At 41.4% G+C, this 19,836-nt stretch overlaps 1 protein-coding gene across 1 annotated transcript in view; it reads right to left on the bottom strand.

Annotated features, from left to right (window-relative positions):
- PAN3 (poly(A) specific ribonuclease subunit PAN3) overlaps positions 1-19,836 on the bottom strand; it is a 168,373-nt gene that overhangs the window by 39,308 nt on the left and 109,229 nt on the right. The window contains exons 12-15 of the mRNA XM_033948019.1: positions 13,256-13,421; positions 9,149-9,233; positions 8,082-8,221; positions 6,712-6,841 (exon numbers count right to left, since the gene is read on the bottom strand). Coding sequence (XP_033803910.1) covers positions 6,712-6,841; positions 8,082-8,221; positions 9,149-9,233; positions 13,256-13,421 — 521 coding nt within the window. The remainder of the gene's footprint in view (positions 1-6,711; positions 6,842-8,081; positions 8,222-9,148; positions 9,234-13,255; positions 13,422-19,836) is intronic.

The raw sequence follows: 19,836 nt of genomic DNA, 5'->3' as shown, positions 1-19,836 counted from the left end.
TTAGTTAACAAATCGATTGAACAGACTTGTTTTTAATAGTTTTTTAAAATTGAAGTAGGATGAAGAGTGAGCGAAAACGTTACTAAGCCAGTCGTTCCATCTGCCTGCCTGGAAAGCAAGAGTTCTGTCCAAGAATCTTTTGTAGTGGCAGGCTTTTATTGTCGGATAGGTGAACAAATGAATTCTTCGTGTGGGCCTAAGATAATTTGCCAGATTGAAGTGGAAAACCAGGTAAGTGAGAGCCAGACCAAATATTGATTTATAACATAGACAAGTGAACTTAAACAGGATTCGCGCCTCTAGGGGCAGACAATGGAGTCTTTGATAGTAGGGGCTTATGTGTTCCCATTTTTTCAGCCTATAGATCAGTCGAACTGCTGAATTTTGAATAACTCTGCGTCTTAGAATGGTTTTTTTGAAGGAACCCAAGTAAATAATATTGCAATAATCGAGCAAACTGAAGGACTCTTTCAAAAAATGGAAACGCACAAAAACAACAGAAGCTTGGAACAAACATAAAGATGGTCAGAAGAAATGTCACAAGGCGGTGAGGGATGCCAAAAAGGGCTATGAGGAGAAAATAGCGCAAGAGGCCAAAAACTTCAAGCCCTTCTTTAGATACGTAAAAGGGAAAAACCCGCAAAAGAGGCGGTGGGACTGCTGGACGACCAGGGAAGAAAAGGGTATATCAAGGAAGACAAACAAATTGCAGACAGACTAAATTCCTTCTTTGCGTCCGTCTTTACAAAGGAGGACACTGCTACAATACCAGATGCAGTAGAAGTGTTCAAAGGAGTAATAGAAGACAGCCTCACCACAGTAGAAGTAGACTTGGACCAGGTATACTATCAGATCGACAAACTTAAGTGACAAATCCCCTGGACTGGATGGAATTCACCCGAGAGTCTTAAAAAAATTGAAGGTTGAAATCGGAGAGTTATTGCAAAAACTTGTACAATTAAAACTGGACAGATACCGGACGACTGGAAGATAACGAATGTCACGCCAATTTTCAAAAAAGGATCGAGAGGAGAACTGGGCAACTACAGACCTGTGAGCCTTATGTCTGTCCCTGGAAAGATGGTTGAAGCACTGATTAAAGATAGCATAGTCCGGCACTTAGATACACACAACCTGATGAAAGCCAGTCAACATGGCTTCAGGAAAGGGAAATCATGTTTAACAAATTTACTTCAATTTTTTGAGACCGTGAACGAACAAGTTGATAGTGGAGAACCGGTGGACATAATATACTTAGACTTCCAGAAAGCATTTGACAAAGTTCCACACAAAAGACTTCTCAGGAAACTACAAAGCCATGGAATAGAGGGGGGATATACAAAGATGGATAGGCAAATGGCTGGAGAACAGAAAACATAGAGTGGACATAAATGGGAAGTTCTCCGACTGGGAGAAAGTGACTAGTGGTGTACCCCAGGGCTCGGTACTTGGGCCAATTTTATTTAATATCTATATCAATAACCTAGAAGAAGGAACATCCAGTGAGATCATCAAGTTTGCAGACGACACAAAACTATGCCGAGCAATCAGATCGCAAAAGGATAGCGAGGAACTCCAGCGTGATTTGTGTCAGTTAGAGAAATGGGCGGAGAAATGGCAGATGAAGTTTAATGTGGAGAAATGCAAAGTAATGCATTTAGGTACGAGTATAGAATGTCAGGTGCAACTCTGGGTAAGAGCAAACAAGAAAAGGACTTGGGTGTACTGATAGATAGGACCCTGAAACCATCAGCACAATGTGCGGCGGCGGCAAAGAAAGCAAATAGAGTGTTGGGCATGATAAAGAAGGGAATCATGAGTAGATCAGAGAGGGTCATAATGCCGCTTTATAGAGCAATGGTCAGACCCCACTTGGAATTCTGCGTCCAGCATTGGTCTCCCAACCTAAAGAAGGATATAAAACTGCTGGAGAGGGTGCAGAGACGAGCAACAAAACTAGTAAAAGGTATGGAGAAACTGGAATACGAGGATCGATTTAAGAGACTGGGATTGTTCTCCCTTGAGAAAAGGAGACTGTGAGGGGATATGATCGAGACCTTCAAAATACTGAAAGGAATCGACAAAATAGAGCACAAAAAACTATTTGACACGGACAAGAGGACACGGAATGAAGCTAAGGGGGGACAAGTTCAGGACTAATATCAGGAAGTTCTGCTTCACCCAGAGAGTGGTTGACACCTGGAATGCTCTCCCAGAGGAGGTTATTGTGGAATCGACCATCCTAGGATTCAAAAGCAAACTAGATGCACATCTCCTTACGAGAGGCATAGAAGGATATGGGTGACTAAAAATTACGCCAGGTGTTCCCCTGGCAGGGCCTCCGCGTGTGCAGATCGCCGGACTAGATGGACCAAAGGTCCGATCCGGAGAAGGTGCTTTTTATGTTCTTATGTTATGAGCAGTGGAAAAATCTGTACAGTAATCATGTTCAGTATTGTGGGATTTTTTTTTTTTTGGTGGGGGGGATTTAATGCTGTACTTTGTATAATGTTGGACATTCTGTTTATGATGCCTTCCAGTTATATTGTTCCTGTTACTATTGTGATTGTGGATGTTCTGCTCTGTACGAGATAATGTGAACTGGCAAAATAATAAGTAAAAAAAATAAATAAATAAAGAATATAAGAACTGGAGAACAAATATCATGAGAATATTTGTTTCTTCTACAAATTTGGGTTCTCCTATACAATTTACAATCCTGAATCAGAATATTTATTAACTTCTCAGCTTTTGTTTTGATTACCAACTTTATATTCAAAATACAGTTCATAGGCTATCTTCACTAGTGGAATCATAGTTCCTTGCACCTTCAGACAAAACACATTGCAAATGTAGCGGAATGTATCAGCTAATATATTTCTGTGACATTTTCAGTTTAACTAACCAGGTCATGCAATAACTAGCTATTCATAATCTTTTAGAAGCAATATATAAAAATAGGGTTAAATGACATAGTGTATTTTAGTGATGTCGTGTTGACACGTGTCATAAGTTTCAGTAAATTTCTGGAAAACCATATATTATAAAACAAATTTCATGCCATTTCTGTGATCAGCATCCAAAAAGCATGCTGTCCAGTGGGGTGGTGGTGGGGGGGGTTAGAGAGAAAAAACTAAGGATATTGGCGAGGGTGGGGGGGAGGAGTGAGTTAGAGAATGGGGAAAGCAGACAGTAGAAGCTAGGATGAGGATATAGTGAGTCTGCATGGGGCAGAAAACGTAAGTGTGAATTAATGGTTCAGCCTAGGAGAAAGATCAAGCTGAACAAGGGCTAGGAGAGAAGGGAAGAAAGAATGCTGAGGAAGTTCAGCCTGGCGGACAAGTATAAAATTAGGTGGTTAAGCCTGAGGAAGTAAGCCAGGAACACAGCCAGAACTTATAATGGGGGCATTCTACATATGGTGTCGACATTCAGCCCATAGTGATAAGCGGCATGTAAGATGCTTCCAGTCTCAGGCTGAACTAACCCAGCACTATATATCCAGGTATGATCGCTGATCCAGAAGTTAACTGGGAATTGGTCAATATTCAGACCATTGCTTCAACTTGCCTCATAAAATTAGGATAGCTGTTCTGCCGTCTTAAATTTATATGGTTCCTTATCCAGTTAGCAGACTGAAATTGATGCTAATGAGCTAAGTTTCTGCTCTGCCCTAATTCTGCTCCTGAACCACTCACAAACTAGCCTACTTCAGCATAGGTGGTTAGAAATGAAATTTAGTGGCACTATCTGGTTAAGTGCCGCTGAATATCCCCAGATAGCCATACACCAGTGATTTAAATAGCCAGAAGCTTCTCCCGACCATTTAAATTGTTTTGAATATCGACCTCTTGGTAATATCTTTTTCTGTTTTGCATCTTTATTACTCAGCATTGATCACATAGAATTAAATAGTGATAACATAACATCGTATTTTTATACTGCATAACCATTAGTTCAATGCAGTTTACAAAAATTACATAATTTACAAAAAGAGGGCCATAGATGACTACTCAGACAAGCACTTAGGAAAAGATAAATATGTAGAACCTTTGCAGAATTTAGAACATAAGAACTGCTATACTGAGTCCACTATGCTTAATATCCTATTTGCAACACTGGCTAATACAGGTGACAGATACTGGACTGGATTAAAAAGAATACAAAGGTACTTTGCTGCCTACCCCCAGAGATATGTAGTGGTTTTCCCAGTCTGCCTTCTTAATCATGGTTTATGGATTTTTATCTAAGAACCAACTCTTTTTACAACCCAGCTATACTCACTGCTTTTATCTCTGGCAATGAATTACAGTACTGAATTGTGCATTAGTGAAAAATATTTTCTTTGATTTGTTTTAAAGTGCTTTTAAGCTTAACTCATGTTTCTCCTGATTACACTTTTGTTAGTTATAACCTCTTTTTAAAAATAAAAAAAAATTTCCTGTATCTTGTCTTCACTACACTATAAGTTCTATTGAGAAAATATGATCACTATTTTTACAGCACCACAAATGTCTAGTAGTTCTACAGATATAGCAAATAGTAGAAATTATATTAATCTTGGGGTGGAAGAGTAGCCTAATGGTTAGAGCAATGGGTTGGGAATTATTGTCTTCTAGTGTTATGAGCAAGCAGAGCAATACCAGAAAATTAAATTATTTATAAGTTTACAAATATGAACTGGAGATAATAGAAAACTCTACTAGCTCCATTTAAAAATGTGATTTTAGGATATTAAAAAGATTTACTGAAGCAGTAAAGTGTCTAACTCTTTACAAGAATGAAATCTGTAGCTAATACTAGGTTGAGGGGATCTTTCAGAATTGAAGCATCACACACCTAACTCTAGACATACTCAAGTCCTGCCTAAAAATCCACTTAAGGTTGTTTAAAATCTTGAATCTGGATCCCTCTAGTCAATCCTTTTGGTGACACCAAACTGTAATATTTCTGTTCTCAAAGCAATTGTGGTGTAAAATAATTAAAAAGAGCACATCATCCTGCTGAAATCATTCTTGTTAATAAAGTAATAAAAAGACCTTGTTGAATTAAATAAGGTATAGTGGTGACAGCATTATGTGATAGGGATTGGGAGACTTGTAAAGATCAAGGGAAAGATGGATGATGTAAAGAACAAGTAGATCTTGGAGGAAATTCTGTTCCACTGATATGAGACTGGGAAAGATTTGCCTTTCAGCAGGATAATGATCCCAAAGGAAACAATTTACCGTATTTCTTGCTCCATAAGATGCACCTTTTTTCTACCCAAAAATGGATGGAAATGTTGATGCGGCTTATGCAGCAAAGGGGTTGGGGCTTTTAAAAACACCCCAGTACCTTTTTTTAACCCTCTTCCCTTTTTAAAACACCCCTCCGCCCAGTCCCGTCCCTCTTCAAATATCGCCCATTGCCTAGTGGTCCAGTGGCGCAAGCCCTCCGTCCGCCTGGGCCCATGCCACCTCTTCCCGCCCTGTTCTGCACCTCCTTAAGCTTCTCCCATTGCCTGGTGGTCCAGAGGTGTCAGCATCACCTTCCGAATGATGCCTTCAGTTCTCACGAGCCTATCCCAGGCCTTTTTGAATTCAGACACAGTCTCTGTCTCTACTACCTTTTTTGGGAGACTGCTCAATGCATCTACCACCCTTGAAATAAAAAAGTATTAGATTATTCTGAAGCCTATCACCTCTTAACTTCATCCTATGCCCTCTCATTCCAGAATTTCCTTTCAAATGAAAGACTCGACTCATCGCATTTACATTACGTAGGTATTTAAACGTCTCTATCATATCTCCCCTCTCCCACCTTTCCTCCAAAGTATACAGTTTGAGATCTTTAAGTCTGTCCCCTTATGCCTTATGATGAAGACCACATACCATTTTAGTAGCCTTCCTCTGGACCGACTCCATCCTTTTTATATCTTTTTGAAGGCAAGGAATATCATATTTTGTATGAGAGTGGTATTTGTTTATAAGTTCATGTGTTTTTCTATTCATATGTGCATAGGTATGTTCATGTATTAGACTGTAAATGTATTCACTTTTGTTATGCACGTGTTAAACATCTGTACATGTTTACATATTTTTGTCTGTCTGGAAAACTGGTGCTGCTAAGGAGCTTGTACTGGTCTTTAGTCAGTATTAAAGTTAATAATCCTACCCATCCTGCTGATCTTTCTCCAATTAAAAAGCATGGACAGCCATCCACAAAGGGAAACTTCTGAGGAATTACAAATGCTATAGGTCAGGTATGCAGTATGCAAGTCATATTATTTTTAAAGCCTGAAACATTCTACCTCTATCAATCACCATGGCCTAAGATCTTTTATGCTCTTTTAGCACAGGGTCACATTTTATGCAATGAGACCCTGCACTAAAATAGCATATCTTGTTGCACTATAACCCATCTTATAGGAGCCCACGTTGATAACTCCCCCCCCCCCCCTAAGTATTATTGGAGTGGCTGATTATACTTTAGCAGAAGAACAAGTAATAAAATGTGTTATGATATTCTCTTGGATCCTACAAACTAGATTTAACATAAGGCCATAAGGCTTCTTTTCAGTTTTACAGGACTCTTTTCTCATAGGTAATTCATTACATCTGTCTTTGTAAGCTCTCTTCAATTTTCTGCCATTTTCCACTGCTTTTCCAATATATGCACTTCATAATAAACATATTTGAATTCTCTATACCAGGTCATTCATTGTTTTACCTTTGCCAAGTCCTCCTCTATGACATCGTTTCTCATCTGAGCAGCATCTAACTGAGTATAAAATCTTGCACCAATCATAGGCATGATGTCATTTACACTACGAAGCCGATTTTGGTCAGTCAACAAATACCTAACCAAATGAGAAAGTGTTAATTAAAACTATATCAAAATACCTCCTGCAATTGTTAAGTACTACATGTGAATTTATACTTGCTAATAAAAACTCACATATAGTACTAGTTTGAATAGAGAAAGGAGGAAAGATTACATCTCTTGGAATTCTGTCCTACTAATTAAGACCACGTGGAAAGAAATTCTGAAATGGTTTCTGGCTTGAACTATTATGAAAGAACATTCAATAATTTGAATCAAATATTCACATTTCATTAACAGAATGGCCAACATAAGTCATCCAAAACTGCAAACATGTCTGGAATATTCAAGTTATATATGCATATGGTTATATACATATTTTGGTTACCCTAAAAATTAGGCGTATTTGAGGCATGAAAGGACAGAAGTTGGCTATTCTAGTATTAACATAAGAATTGCCAGATAGGGACAGACCGAAGATTCATCAAGACCACAACAGTGGCCAACCCAGGTCCCAAGTACCTATCTAGATCCCAAGAAGTAAAACAGATTTTATGCTGCTTATGCTAGGAATAAGCAGTGGATTTCCTCAAGCCATTTCAAGAATGGCCTATGGACTTCTTTTTTAGGAAATTATCCAAACTTTTTAAAAACCTAGTAAGCTGTTTTCACCACATTTTCCGGTAATGAATTTCAGAGTTTAATTACATGTTGTGTAAAGAAATATTTTCTCTGATTTGTTTTAAATCTACTATGTAGTAGGTTCATCGCATGTCCCCTAGTCCTAGTATTTTTGGAAAGAGTAAACAAGCAATTCATATCTACCCTTCTTTCCACTCCATTCGGTATTTTATAAACCTCTATCATATCACGCCTGAGCCGTCTCTTCTCCAAGCTGAAGAGCCCTAGCCACTTTAGCCTTTCCTCATAGGTAAATCATCGCATCCCTTTTATCATTTTTGTCGCCCTTTTCTGTACTTTTTTTGAGATTCAGCGACCAGTATTTGAGGTGTAGGCGTACTATAGAGCAGTACAAGGGCATTATGACATCTTCATCTTTGTTTTCCATTCCTTTCCTAATAATTTCTAACATTCTATTTGCTTTCTTAGCAACCACTACACATTGAACTGAGAGCTTCAATGTATCCTCAACAATGACACCTAGATCTTTTTCCTGGGCAGTGACTCCTAAAGTATTCAAACTTTCATTTTTAGCTCTGTATTTGGTAGTAGTGTATAAGATAAATACCTTTCCTCTAAACATAATAAAAGCTTACAGAATCAAATTCTTCAGGTCAGAGGAATAGTTGAGAGTCACCAATTCCATAGCTTTCTGCAAATTTTCACGATGAATTCCAGCCAAAGAGTTGCAAGCAAGAGCCAATACAACTTTTCCTAATGAAATCAGATCTGCTTGCTGGTAAACAAATAAACACAATTACAATGCAAATACATATCTCTGCTAATGAATATATTCTCTGAATTACATAAGCTTCTCAATATTTGAATATTAAGCATTTTTTGTATAAATTCAGTAGCACTGCTGCAGAGGTTAGTTTAGTGTACTGAAGTTCTTCAGTTTTACAATATGAAGGAACAGGACAAAAGGAATATTTTACTTTATTTGGCATACTGTAATTAGAAAATGCAAGGCATAATTCAGAATAAGATGCTAGAAGTAGGAGAATGAGTAATCAACATATAAGCAAAGAAAGAAAAGTAACTTTGGATTTATGGACCTCAGCTTACAGAGAAAAATGGGGGAAGATGCTCCAAAAGATAATCACATGTAGTTCTAAAACAAAAGTGGCAATAAAAAGGTTAATATTAAAATGATTTCATTCAGCCAGAATGCAGTCATACTCCCTGAGATCAAAAGGCATAAGCTTCCTGGATATGTCTATTTTATGTTATACCTTTTATGCATTTTTACAGATAACACACAAGATAAGGAAAGTAATGTACCACTATGCTGACTCAGATTTTATTCTACTGCAATATGATTTATAGAATATGTTAATAGTGCTAAATATGTGACTATCTGGGGGAAAAGGTGATAAAAGTCTCCAAAATAGGATTTTCATGAATTCTGTTAAAGCAAACAATTTGTAATACAACTGTCCAAACCCCATCCTTTTATGTGGAAAAAAAAAGCTACAGAAGTTCAAATATAACTTTTTTCAGATTGATTTTGAACATCGTGGGTAAATAAGAAGCTACAATCCCCATTTTGTTTCCATTTCTTTAGTCACCTTTCCCAAAGATGGTCTCCTATTTAACAGTCAACATATAGGCTAAAAACAAAAATCTCAAACAGAAAAAAGGTCTGATCCTAATATCTTACCTGGTACTGTGCCACTGCTAAAGCATTATTTTGACTGCTGTCGTAAGTTAGAACATCAAAGATGCCAACACAGTTGACACGTAACCTTGAAGACAAAAGGAAGGAAACATGAATAAAGTTATATAGCAAATGTAGTGCACTAGCTTTTTAAAATTAGTATCTTGTGTCAGAAGCTTGGTATTTTTGAATGGATTGTACAGAATAAGCTGTCTAGTTCCGATTGAAGATGCCAAACCTGCAAAGTAAGATTTCCCTCATAGACAGGTATGTTTCTTACAAATGTAGATCCTAATAAGCCCATATCTCCAAAGTTATTCATCATTTTCATTTGCTCTATAAACATACACATATTAAACAAAAATACTTTTACTCATGGACTACATATATTATCCCATTTTACCTGAAAATATCCCCACCTCAACATATTTGGTTATTTTGGGGATGGAGAAACATAGTAATTATTTGATGGGGGGGGGCTGAATTATTACCAGATCTCCTCCCAGAATACTGTCCACCAATATATGGAGAATCCTTTACTGAAGTATATCGCAAACTGCATGCTGTAGCAGCCCGAGATTCCAGGTGTGCTGCCGGGGAGGGAGCACTGGCTGACTGCCTACAAGATGTGCCTCTTACGGTGAGAGGCACATTCTGTAGGCAGTCAGCCAGTGCCCCTTCTCTTCTAGCACCCTCCACTGGCAGCTCAGAGCCCTTCTGAAGGGCCTTTGTGCATGCGCGGATGTCGACACAATGATGTCACACATAGTCATGACATTATCACATTGATGTCTGTGCACTTCTGGATGCCCTCGAGCCGCAGCCACTGGTTTAGTGTGCTGCGGTTTCACAAAGTTTGTGAGACACTGCTTTACTGACAGCTATCTGTAGGTTGCATGAGGAATCTCAAGTGACTGGTATTTCCACAGTATATGAGTGTTATATCATTGTCCTTTCAAAGGCTTAAGGTCTGGATAGGCTTGACACCATTTTGCTGAATTCATATTTGCTGAGCCATAAGGAACTTTGATGAATCAGCTCTTCTGAAACAAAGACACTATGATTTTGCTGGGCTACAGAGCTTGAAAAAGTATATAGACGCAAGTTATAAGCATGGTAATGAAGTCTGTCCTACTTCTTTATTATCTTAGCTGGACATGTTGTATGAATCTTGGAAGAAGCCTATTCACCCTCCTTGGGTCCAGTCCCTGATTGGGATAAATCCTGATTGGTCCCTGAGAATGGAAGGGATGTGGAATAGAACCAGAAAAGTGAGGAATTGGGGTGCTGAAGCCAAAAGAGAGAAAACGAAAGAGAAAAAGATTTCCTGGATGGCTAGCACATCTCCGGAAAAAGAACTATTTATCAGTTAAAGGATTGATCTATGTTCTAAGCCAAAGGAAGGAAGAAGTCTGCAGCTGAATATCTTTTGGACCGTTACCAGCCCGATACCTGCTGTGTGTACTGAAATAACCTGGAATTGAGACAAACCAGTCTCAGTGATGTGAAGACAACTTTTACCCACGTAACGTTGCCTGAACAGCTGGAGAAAGGGTGAATATGTAAAATTTCCTTCAGTTCTGGGATTAGTCAGTCACTGGTATTTTCTTTGCTAAGGTTGGTTAATTCTGGGACAAGTATTAATTTAGCTAAAGAGATAGTGGCTGCTTTATATTTCTTCAGGAAACTTTTCTAAATATTGGAAGATTAGGTTTTTACCTTCGATAATCTTCTTTCTTTCTGTTAGTCCTTGTAGGATTCCATACTCTAGGTGTTCAATCCCTTCCCGCAATCTGGGAGTTGCAGAAATCCAAACACTTTCTTGAGCATGTACGAGAGAGAGAGAGAGAGACAGACAGACAGAGAGAGAGAATAAATCCATGATAAAAGAAGGGGGCACGGAGGAACCTGACTGGAAGATCCTGAAGCCTTTAAGGAGAATAACAGAGGCAAAAAGAAAGCAGGCAATTCCAAACAACTGAGTTTATACAGAGAGGGTGGGTTGTATGAAATCCTACAGGGACTAACAGAAAGAAGATTATCGAAGGTAAAAATCGAATCTTCCATTCTGTTATGTCCCTTCAATATTCCATACTCCAGGTGTCTTATCGTGCAGCACTGGGCCATCTACAAATGTACTTGATGGTTTCAGCCCATATCATGGACCCAGGCCAGTTCCCGAGCCCTGGAGGACCTTGAGGAGGTGAAGCCCGAAACTCACCCCCTCTTCCAGCGTGCTGCAGCACGAGGTACATGGACGCTGTTCCGGCGCCAATCTGGTGCAATCTACACATGTAGTTGATAGATTAGGGGTGGAGGAGTCCATTCTAATTGAACCCCACCCTCAGATACTCTCAAAAATTAGTTTTACAAAATTCCACAGGTCACCTCAAATCTCCAACAGGAAATAATGAAGGTGTACTCAAGTGCCTGCCTGCCAGCTCCATACACACAGCTGAATGCAGGAAAAGGATTTTCTGCTTCAAACTGCTCCAAAATGACCAGACTTGAAGATCTTCGGACTGCCAGACGGATGGACTCCGACTGTAACCTCTATCCCCATGGAGCCTGTGCTCTGAAATCCGGAAGGACTTTTATATAGGACACATACAGCCACATCAAGGGCAAGCAAGCTCCCAGGGGAATGGACCCAGAGTCTGAGAAAGATGGCACACAGCAGGCTTGCTCCACAGGTCCACTGGTTTCTCTGTGAAGCAGCATCCGGCTCAGAGGGACTGCATCCTCTCCTCTGGCAGAGAACACCACAAGTCACGGCACTGAAGTCACTGAAAAAAAAAGAAGAACTTTAAGCGATCAAAATAAGAAAAAGAAGCAGAGCAGATCAGAGGACTTCTGCACGGATTACTTGCAGAAATTGAAACTGCAGGGGGATCTAACTTTTAAAGATAGGATGAGCACATGCTCAGAAAAGTGTTTGGATTTCTGCAACTCCCGGATTGCGGGAAGGGATTGAACACCTAGAGTATGGAATCCAGAAGGGATGTAACAGAATACATATTGAGATCTTTAAGTCTGTTCCCATACACCGTAGACCATCAACCATTTTAATAGTCTTCCTCTGGAATGACTCTACCCTGTTTATATCTTTTTGAAGGTGTGGTCTCCAGAACTGTATACAATATTATAAATGAGGTTTCACCAGTCTTATACAAGGGCATCATTATCTCCTTTTTTCTACTGGCCATTCCACTCCCTATTCACCAAAGCATCCTTCTTGCTTTCTACCTTTTCTAGCTGCTTGTATTTTCTACCTGTTTGGCCACCTTAAAATCATCATATATGATCATACCTAAGTCCCTCTTCTCTTTTGTGCACAAAAGCTTTTCACCCCTCTAAACTCTTCTGTTCCCTTAGGTTTTTGAAATCCAGTTGCATGCTTCTGCATGTCTTAGCATTATGTTTATCAAATCTTAGCAGCCAAATTCCAGACTATTCTTCAATTTTTACTAGGTCTTTTCCTCATGTTATCCACACCCATCAGGGGTATCCTACCATATTGCAGATTTTGGCATCATCCGCAAAGAGGCAAACTTTACCAGACAGCCTTTCAGCAATATCGCTTACAAAAATGCACACGTTCTTGTGTTAGCTGTATCAGTGTGCTTAACCACATATTAACAGCTAATGCAGCTTAGTAAAAGGACCCCTAAATCCCTAAACTCAAAATGTGTGGTGACAAACTCCACATTTCAAACATACTGAACATTAAATTTGTCAAAATGATTTCTTCTCCGATTCAAGCAAAAAAACCTTCTTGAAAATAATAGTTGTCTATAAAATTACAGCTTTTACTATAAATCATGGTTAGGCAGGTTTGGTCCTCAAGAACCCCAGGCTGGTCAGGTTTTCAGAATATCCACAACGAATATGCAGCAGATAGATCTGCATACCAAGGATGTAGTGCATCTAAATCTATCTCCTGCATATATCATTGTGGCTATCTTCGAAAACTTGACCTGCCTGAGGCTATTGAGGACTGGAATCACCTACCCTGCTATAAATATCATCATTTTCCATTGAACCTCAGTTTGTAAAAGTCTGTGATGAAAATATTTACATAAAATAATATCACAATGGAAAATTAAATACCTTGTTTTTCCTGTTACAAGAATTTTGGTTGGATCCATTACACGACATGCCAGCCCTGCTGTGTGAGTAGTCCGCAATGCAGAACTTAGCTGCACAATATATGCCCATATAAGAGACTCTGGCAATAATCCCGCATGCTGGCGGAGTATAGGACCATCATGTTGACCTACATGTAAAAAAACACAAATAGAGTAGAAGTCTGTAAAGTAAAAAAATTATTCATAAATAGTAAAATAGCTTACTGCACAAATCTTCTTTAGCGTTCATCTGGGTCACTGAAGCCTCTATATACTATGAATTTAATGGAAGGGCAAAACACAGAGAACAAAAAGGCTTTTACGAAGCTGCATTAGGTGCCAACATGTGCCTAACGCAGCAAAAATGATCTAACTCAGGATGCACTAAAGCATTCCATGTTACTTTTACCACATGCAAGCGCTAGCTGCGTGCTATTTATTTTTTTTACTTTTCAGGGGTGGGTGTTCTTGCACTAACCAATTAGAACAGCATGCTAACTAGCTAGCACAAAGTTAATGCATGAGCCCTTGCCACCTAAAATACAGGTAAGTGCTCATGTAGAAATTTTTTTAAATGACTGTGCTAATGGCAATGTTAGCACAAGCAGCGGCAAAACAAAGAAGAAAAGATTTCCGCAGAATTCCACAAAGACAACACAAAGCAGAGATGGCAAAGAATTGAGGCATGACAAGTCAAAAATGCAAGATCTTTATAGCTGACCCAACACGGCTATGTTTCAGCACAGTGCCTGCATCATAGGCACTGGCTGTCTGAAAACAAATAGCAGCACTATCACACTACAGTGTATTGATAAGCTTTCTAATCAATTTCCAATACAGCTCCCACGAAAAAAAAAAAAATTCAACTATTTTGTCGACAGAGCTGCTCCTGAGAGAAAATACTGGATCTTCCCATTCAGCAACACTAGATTATACTGGTAAGGTCATTGGTAAAGATCAGCTTTAATTTTCTACCTCCATCTGCTGGTAGGAGGGGATAACACCCACTTATGCAGAATGGTACAATCTAAGTGACAACAAATTTTATTTGTTTTTATTTTTTTGAGAAGACAGCTAAGAATAGGAAGAAATGGGTCTAGGAGGATAGAGTTGAATTCTAATCTCCAAAGAGATTCTTGAGAATCACTCGCCAAACTTTGTCATATAGGGAATCCTTTTCCAAACCAGATGTCCATATCAAATCTCTTTCATGGAGGCTCTCTCAAGTGCTACTGTCAGTGATATAGCTCTAACTGTGAGCTGTGACATGACCTTCAATGAGTCAGATCTGCCTGAGTAATAAAGGAAAGAAAAGGTGTCTTAGTTAATTAGACAGTGCGCATTTGTTGATGGCAGTTGTTACTCTATAAGAGTTTAAAAAAAAAAAAAGTTGGGTAGAATTTCTACGGGCTTTAATGTGCTCCAAAAAGAAGGCCAATTCTCTTGAAATCCAAAGTAAGCAGTGCACTTCCACCTATGCGAGCATGAAGCCTAGGAAAGAATGCCGACAGGAAGACAGAATTGAGGATTTGGAAGATGCCCAATTTTTCTTGCTTTGGTTTATCATCCATTTCTAACATAAAAGGCATGGCCTCATCATTTCCCTCACAAAATACATGAAAACATAGTTACTCACCTATAGCAGGTGTTCTCCAAGGACAGTAGGCAGATATTCTCACCTATGAGCGACATCATTCACAGAGTCCGGCATGGACATGTACCAAAAATCAGACTCACTGATTCAGTAACCAACCTTCACCCCTCCAGTGAGAACTGACATATATCTGGGCCTCCTAAACTAGCAGTGGACAGAAAGCAGAGGCAGTGCTCTGAACAGGCTGCTTGTGGCTTGCCCAACTGGGGTCTTCCCTCTGCTGCATCACAAATGGGCTGAAAGCCTGCGACACTTTGTTTGTTTATGTAATACATCGCTACTTGACTGTCAGTGCGGAGGTTTAAGATGAAGATGAAGAGAGCATTGTGATTCATTCGTAACTCCACTAGGTTGATCTGTAGTGTTTTCTCATGAAGACACCAGATTCCCTGATTGCCGAAGAGGCCTTGGTGAGCCCCCCAAATGAGAAGTGAAGCATCTGTCGTGAGGACTTTCTGGTGGGGAGTAAGCTGGAAGAGTAGTCCTTTGGTGAGACTGGATGGGTTGAGTCACCAGTGAAGTGATTGATGAAGTTTTGGGGTCATACAGAGAGGGGGGTCTGTAGTCTGGGAAAACAAGAGTTCACTGTGGCACTTTGAGTTGAAGGTGTACAAATGGAACTACATACATGGTGGACCCCATGTGATCTAGAAGTCATACCATCTGTCTTGCCTTGAGATATGTTCATGAGGAGACTGACAGAGGTGCAGGAGATTGTCAAGCCTCTGTTGATGTACGAAAGCTCAAGTCTGAGTGGTGTCTAGGAAGGCTCCTATGAACTCCAGTTTCTGAGCCAGGGAGAGTTGTGATTTCAGGTAGCTGACTACGAATCCCAGGAGTTCCAGTTCCAGGAGGTGAATTGTAGAGGTGGTGGCCTGGTGAGCCAGATTTGGTAAGGGAGCTAACCAGTCATCTAAGTATGGTTAACATGAAACCCATAGTTGTGCAGGGTCACAAGCTACTACTATTAAACATTTGGTGAAGACTCTCGGAGCAGAGACAAAGCTGAACGGTAGTACTCTGTACTAGAGAATGACACGGTGGCGGTTTACCCCGGCTACTGCGTTTAGCCGCGGGTAACCCGCCAAAAACGGGGAATGAAAATTAGTAGCCTCTGCGGGGACGGGGACAAGGCCAGCACCGCCCCGTGGAGCGGTGAATGGTCTTGTCACCGCAGTGAGGCATAAAAGATCGTGCGGTCCCCGCAGCCCCCACTCGCCCACCAGCTCGATCGTTTAACCAGCTTCCTCTCTCCACCTCACTTTAGTTTGCCGGCTTTCTTTTTCGGCGACCGGAACGCTTTCAAAAGAGCCGTGCACGCGCGGCTGCTCAGTATTCAATCTTCTGCTCTGACCCAACCAGAAACAGGAAGTTGCAGCAGAGCAGAAGATTGAACTTTGAGCAGCCGCGCATGCGCGGCTCTTTGAAAGCGTGCTGGTCGCCGAAAAAGAAAACCGGCAAACTAAGGAGAGCTGGACAGCAGTAGCGTACCAAGGTGGGGGGGGGGGGGGCGGGAGGGGCGAAAAAGGTAATGGCGCCAGACCTTGGAGCACCGAGGCAGACCGCTTCTCCCCCCTCCCAGCCGAACCCCCGCTGACCCTCCTATCTCTCCCCCCCCCAAGTGAACCTTTCCGACCCTCCCAGCGAAAGCAGAAAACCTCCCTCCAGTAGTATCGGCTTTCTCCTCCCTCTGCCGCATCACTGATGACATCATCAGTGACGCGGCAGAGGGAGGAGAAAGCCGCGAAGGAGGTTTGCTGCTCTCGCTGGGAGGGTCGGAAAGGTTCACGGAGGGGGGGAGATAGGAGGGTCAGCGGGGGTTCGGCTGGGAGGGGGGAGAAGCGGTCTGCCTCGTGCTCCATTACCTTCTTCGGGCAGCAGCAGCGTTTACAATTCGCTGCTGTTGCCAGCTTCAGGCCTTCTCTGCCGGGTCCTGCCTACTTCCTGTTTTCATGAAGACAGGACCCGACAGAGAGGAAGGCCTGAAGTGGGCAACAGCAGTGAATTGTGAATGCTGCTGCTGCCCGATGAAGTTCAGGACATCGGGGAAGGAGCAGGGAGAAATCGGCTGCTGGCTTGGGGGTGAGGGTAGGGAAAGAATCGTGGAAGTGGAGAAATTAGCACGATGGCTTTGTGGGGGCTAGGGGGAGAGAGAAAGAAAGGAAAAAAGAAAGAGGGGGGGCAGGGGGAGAGAGAAAGAAAGGCAGAAATAAAGAGGGGTCAGGGGGAGAGAGAAAGAAAGGCAGAAAGAAAGAGGGGGAGAGAGAAAGAAAGGCAGAAATAAAGAGGGGGTCAAGAGGGAGAGAAAGAAAGAGGAGGGCCAGGGGGAGAGAGAAATAAAGAGGGAGGCCAGGGTAAGAGAGAAAGAAAGGCAGAAATAAAGAGGGGGGCCAGAGGGAGAGAGAAAGAAAGGCAGAAATAAAGAGGGGGGTCAAGGGGGAGAGAAAGAAAGGCAGAAAGAAAGAGGAGGGCCAGGGGGAGAGAGAAATAAAGAGGGAGGCCAGGGTAAGAGAGAAAGAAAGGCAGAAATAAAGAGGGGGGCCAGAGGGAGAGAGAAAGAAAGGCAGAAATAAAGAGGGGGGTCAAGGGGGAGAGAAAGAAAGGCAGAAAGAAAGAGGAGGGCCAGGGGGAGAGAGAAATAAAGAGGGAGGCCAGGGGAAGAGAGAAAGAAAGGCAGAAATAAAGAGGGGGGTCAAGGGGGAGAGAAAGAAAGGCAGAAATAAAGAGGGGGGCCAGGAGGAGAGAGAAAGAAAGGCAGAAATAAAGAGGAGGGCCAGGGGGAGAGAGATATAAAGAGGGAGGCCAGGGGGAGAGAGAAAGAAAGGCAGAAATAAAGAGGGGGGCCAGGAGGAGAGAGAAAGAAAGGCAGAAATAAAGAGGGGAGCCAGGGGGAGAGAGAAAGAAAGAGGGGGGGGGCAGGAGAAGAAAGAAGAAGGACCAGAGACTCATAAAACCACCAGACAAAAAGGTAGGAAAAATGATTTTATTTTCAACTTAGTGATCAAAATGTGTCCGTTTTGAGAATTTATATCTGCTGTCTATATTTTGCACTATGGCCCCCTTTTACTAAAACGCAATAGCGGTTTTTAGCGCAGGGAGCCTATGAGCGTCGAGAGCAGCGTGGGGCATTCAGCGCAGCTCCCTGCGCTAAAAACTGCTATCGCAGTTTAGTAAAAAGGGAGGGGGAATATTTGTCTATTTTTGTATAGTTGTTACTGAGGTGACATTGCATAAAGTCATCTGCCTTGACCTCTTTGAAAACCCGCAGAATATAAATGATAATTAACATTTTCTCTGCGTACAGCGTGCTTTGTGTTTTTAAAATTTTATTGTTGGTAGATCATTTTTGACTTGGCCACAAAGGTAAGGGGGAGGGAGGGAGGGGAGCTGCTGAAAGACATCTAGTAATCCTTGCAGGCTTGACTGTGCAGGGAATTATTTTTGTAAAATCATGTTTTGTTATGTGACTGGCATTATCTAGACTTTAATTTCTATGAATGAATAGAATGAAAATGATATAAAATTACTTGCTTGCGGGGACCGCGTGTTCCGGCTCACACAAGGAAGGAGAGGGGTGAAAGGGAAAAAGTTTCTCTTCCTTGGAAATAGATTCTGAAGTGACCTCATCAAAGAAGACCAGCACCAAATGTACAAGAAATCCCTTAAACAATGTCAAGAGAGCCCAAAATAGAAAACTGCTACTGCCTTGAGACTCCATTATTGAAGGAATCAACTTGAAATCACAGAAGAGACAGGAAAAGGTTAAATGCCTCATGGAATCCTCAGGTACAAAACACAAACCAAATTGTGAATGAAATCAGAGCAGACAATAAGAATTATAAAATTGATGTCATTATCCATCTGGAAAAAAAGGCGTACTAGAAATAATGCCTCAGCAATACAATTTTCAGAAGTTCTATTTGCTCATGGTAAGGGAGAAGAGAGACTGCTAGTGATGGTGGGGGGACTGATAGAAGATATGAAAGAAGGGTGGTAGAAAGGAACAGATGGTAAAGGAGGGAGGGAAGGGTGGTGGTGGAAAGGAATAGAACAGACATTGAAAGAGGGTAGAGAGGAACAGACCCTGAAAGGAAATGTGGAAGGCAGAGTGGGGAGAAGACGCTGGAAGGGAAGAAGACAGATGCCAGACTATGGGGGAGCGGAGGGAAGAAGATGGGTGCTAGACAGGGACGGTGACGGGGTGGTGAATGGGATGGCAGTGGCGGTGACGGAGCGGTGAAGGGAACGGCGGTGATGGGGCGGTGCAGAGGATGGTGGGCCGGGGACGGTGCAGTGACGGGGACAGATTTTTTCCCCATGTCATTCTCTACTCTGTACTCTATATTGGAGCTGGCAAGACCCCACTTGAAATCAAAGGTATTTTCTGTGGGCTGGTAGTATCAGAATATGAGTGTAGGCTTCTTTTAAATCTAGAGAGCAAAGCCAATCGTTCTTTTCCAAAAGGGGTTAAATAATTTCCCCAAAAACATACAAAATCTCTCCATCACTAATTATTTGTTGAGAGCACAGAGATCCAGTATTGGATGGAGATCTCCAATCTTTATCAGAATCAGAAAGTATTTGGAGTAAAACACTCTGCCCCTCTCCTTTGGTGAAACTGATTACCGTATATTGTAAGTAGGGCTGAGAGTTCCTGGTGAAGCAGAGATTTCTGGAGGGAGTTGAAAGTAGACTCTTTTGAAGGGTGGGTTAGAGACTTTTCCAGGTGAAGGGCATATCCTTGAGAAACTACTTGAAGGACCCATTTTATCTGATGTGATGTGGGCTCAGCATGGATAAAATGATGGATCCGACCCCCTCACTGGTAACTGTGTTGAAAGAGAGAAAGATACATTGGTTATGCTCTCTATGAGAAAGTCAAAAAGACTGCTGAGACTTTGAAGGATGAG

Source organism: Geotrypetes seraphini, chromosome 6 (assembly GCF_902459505.1).
Source record: "Geotrypetes seraphini chromosome 6, aGeoSer1.1, whole genome shotgun sequence".
Classification (NCBI taxonomy): domain Eukaryota; kingdom Metazoa; phylum Chordata; class Amphibia; order Gymnophiona; family Dermophiidae; genus Geotrypetes; species Geotrypetes seraphini.
Note: the sequence above shows the minus strand (reverse complement) of the source record. Positions and strands in the feature narration are given on the sequence as shown.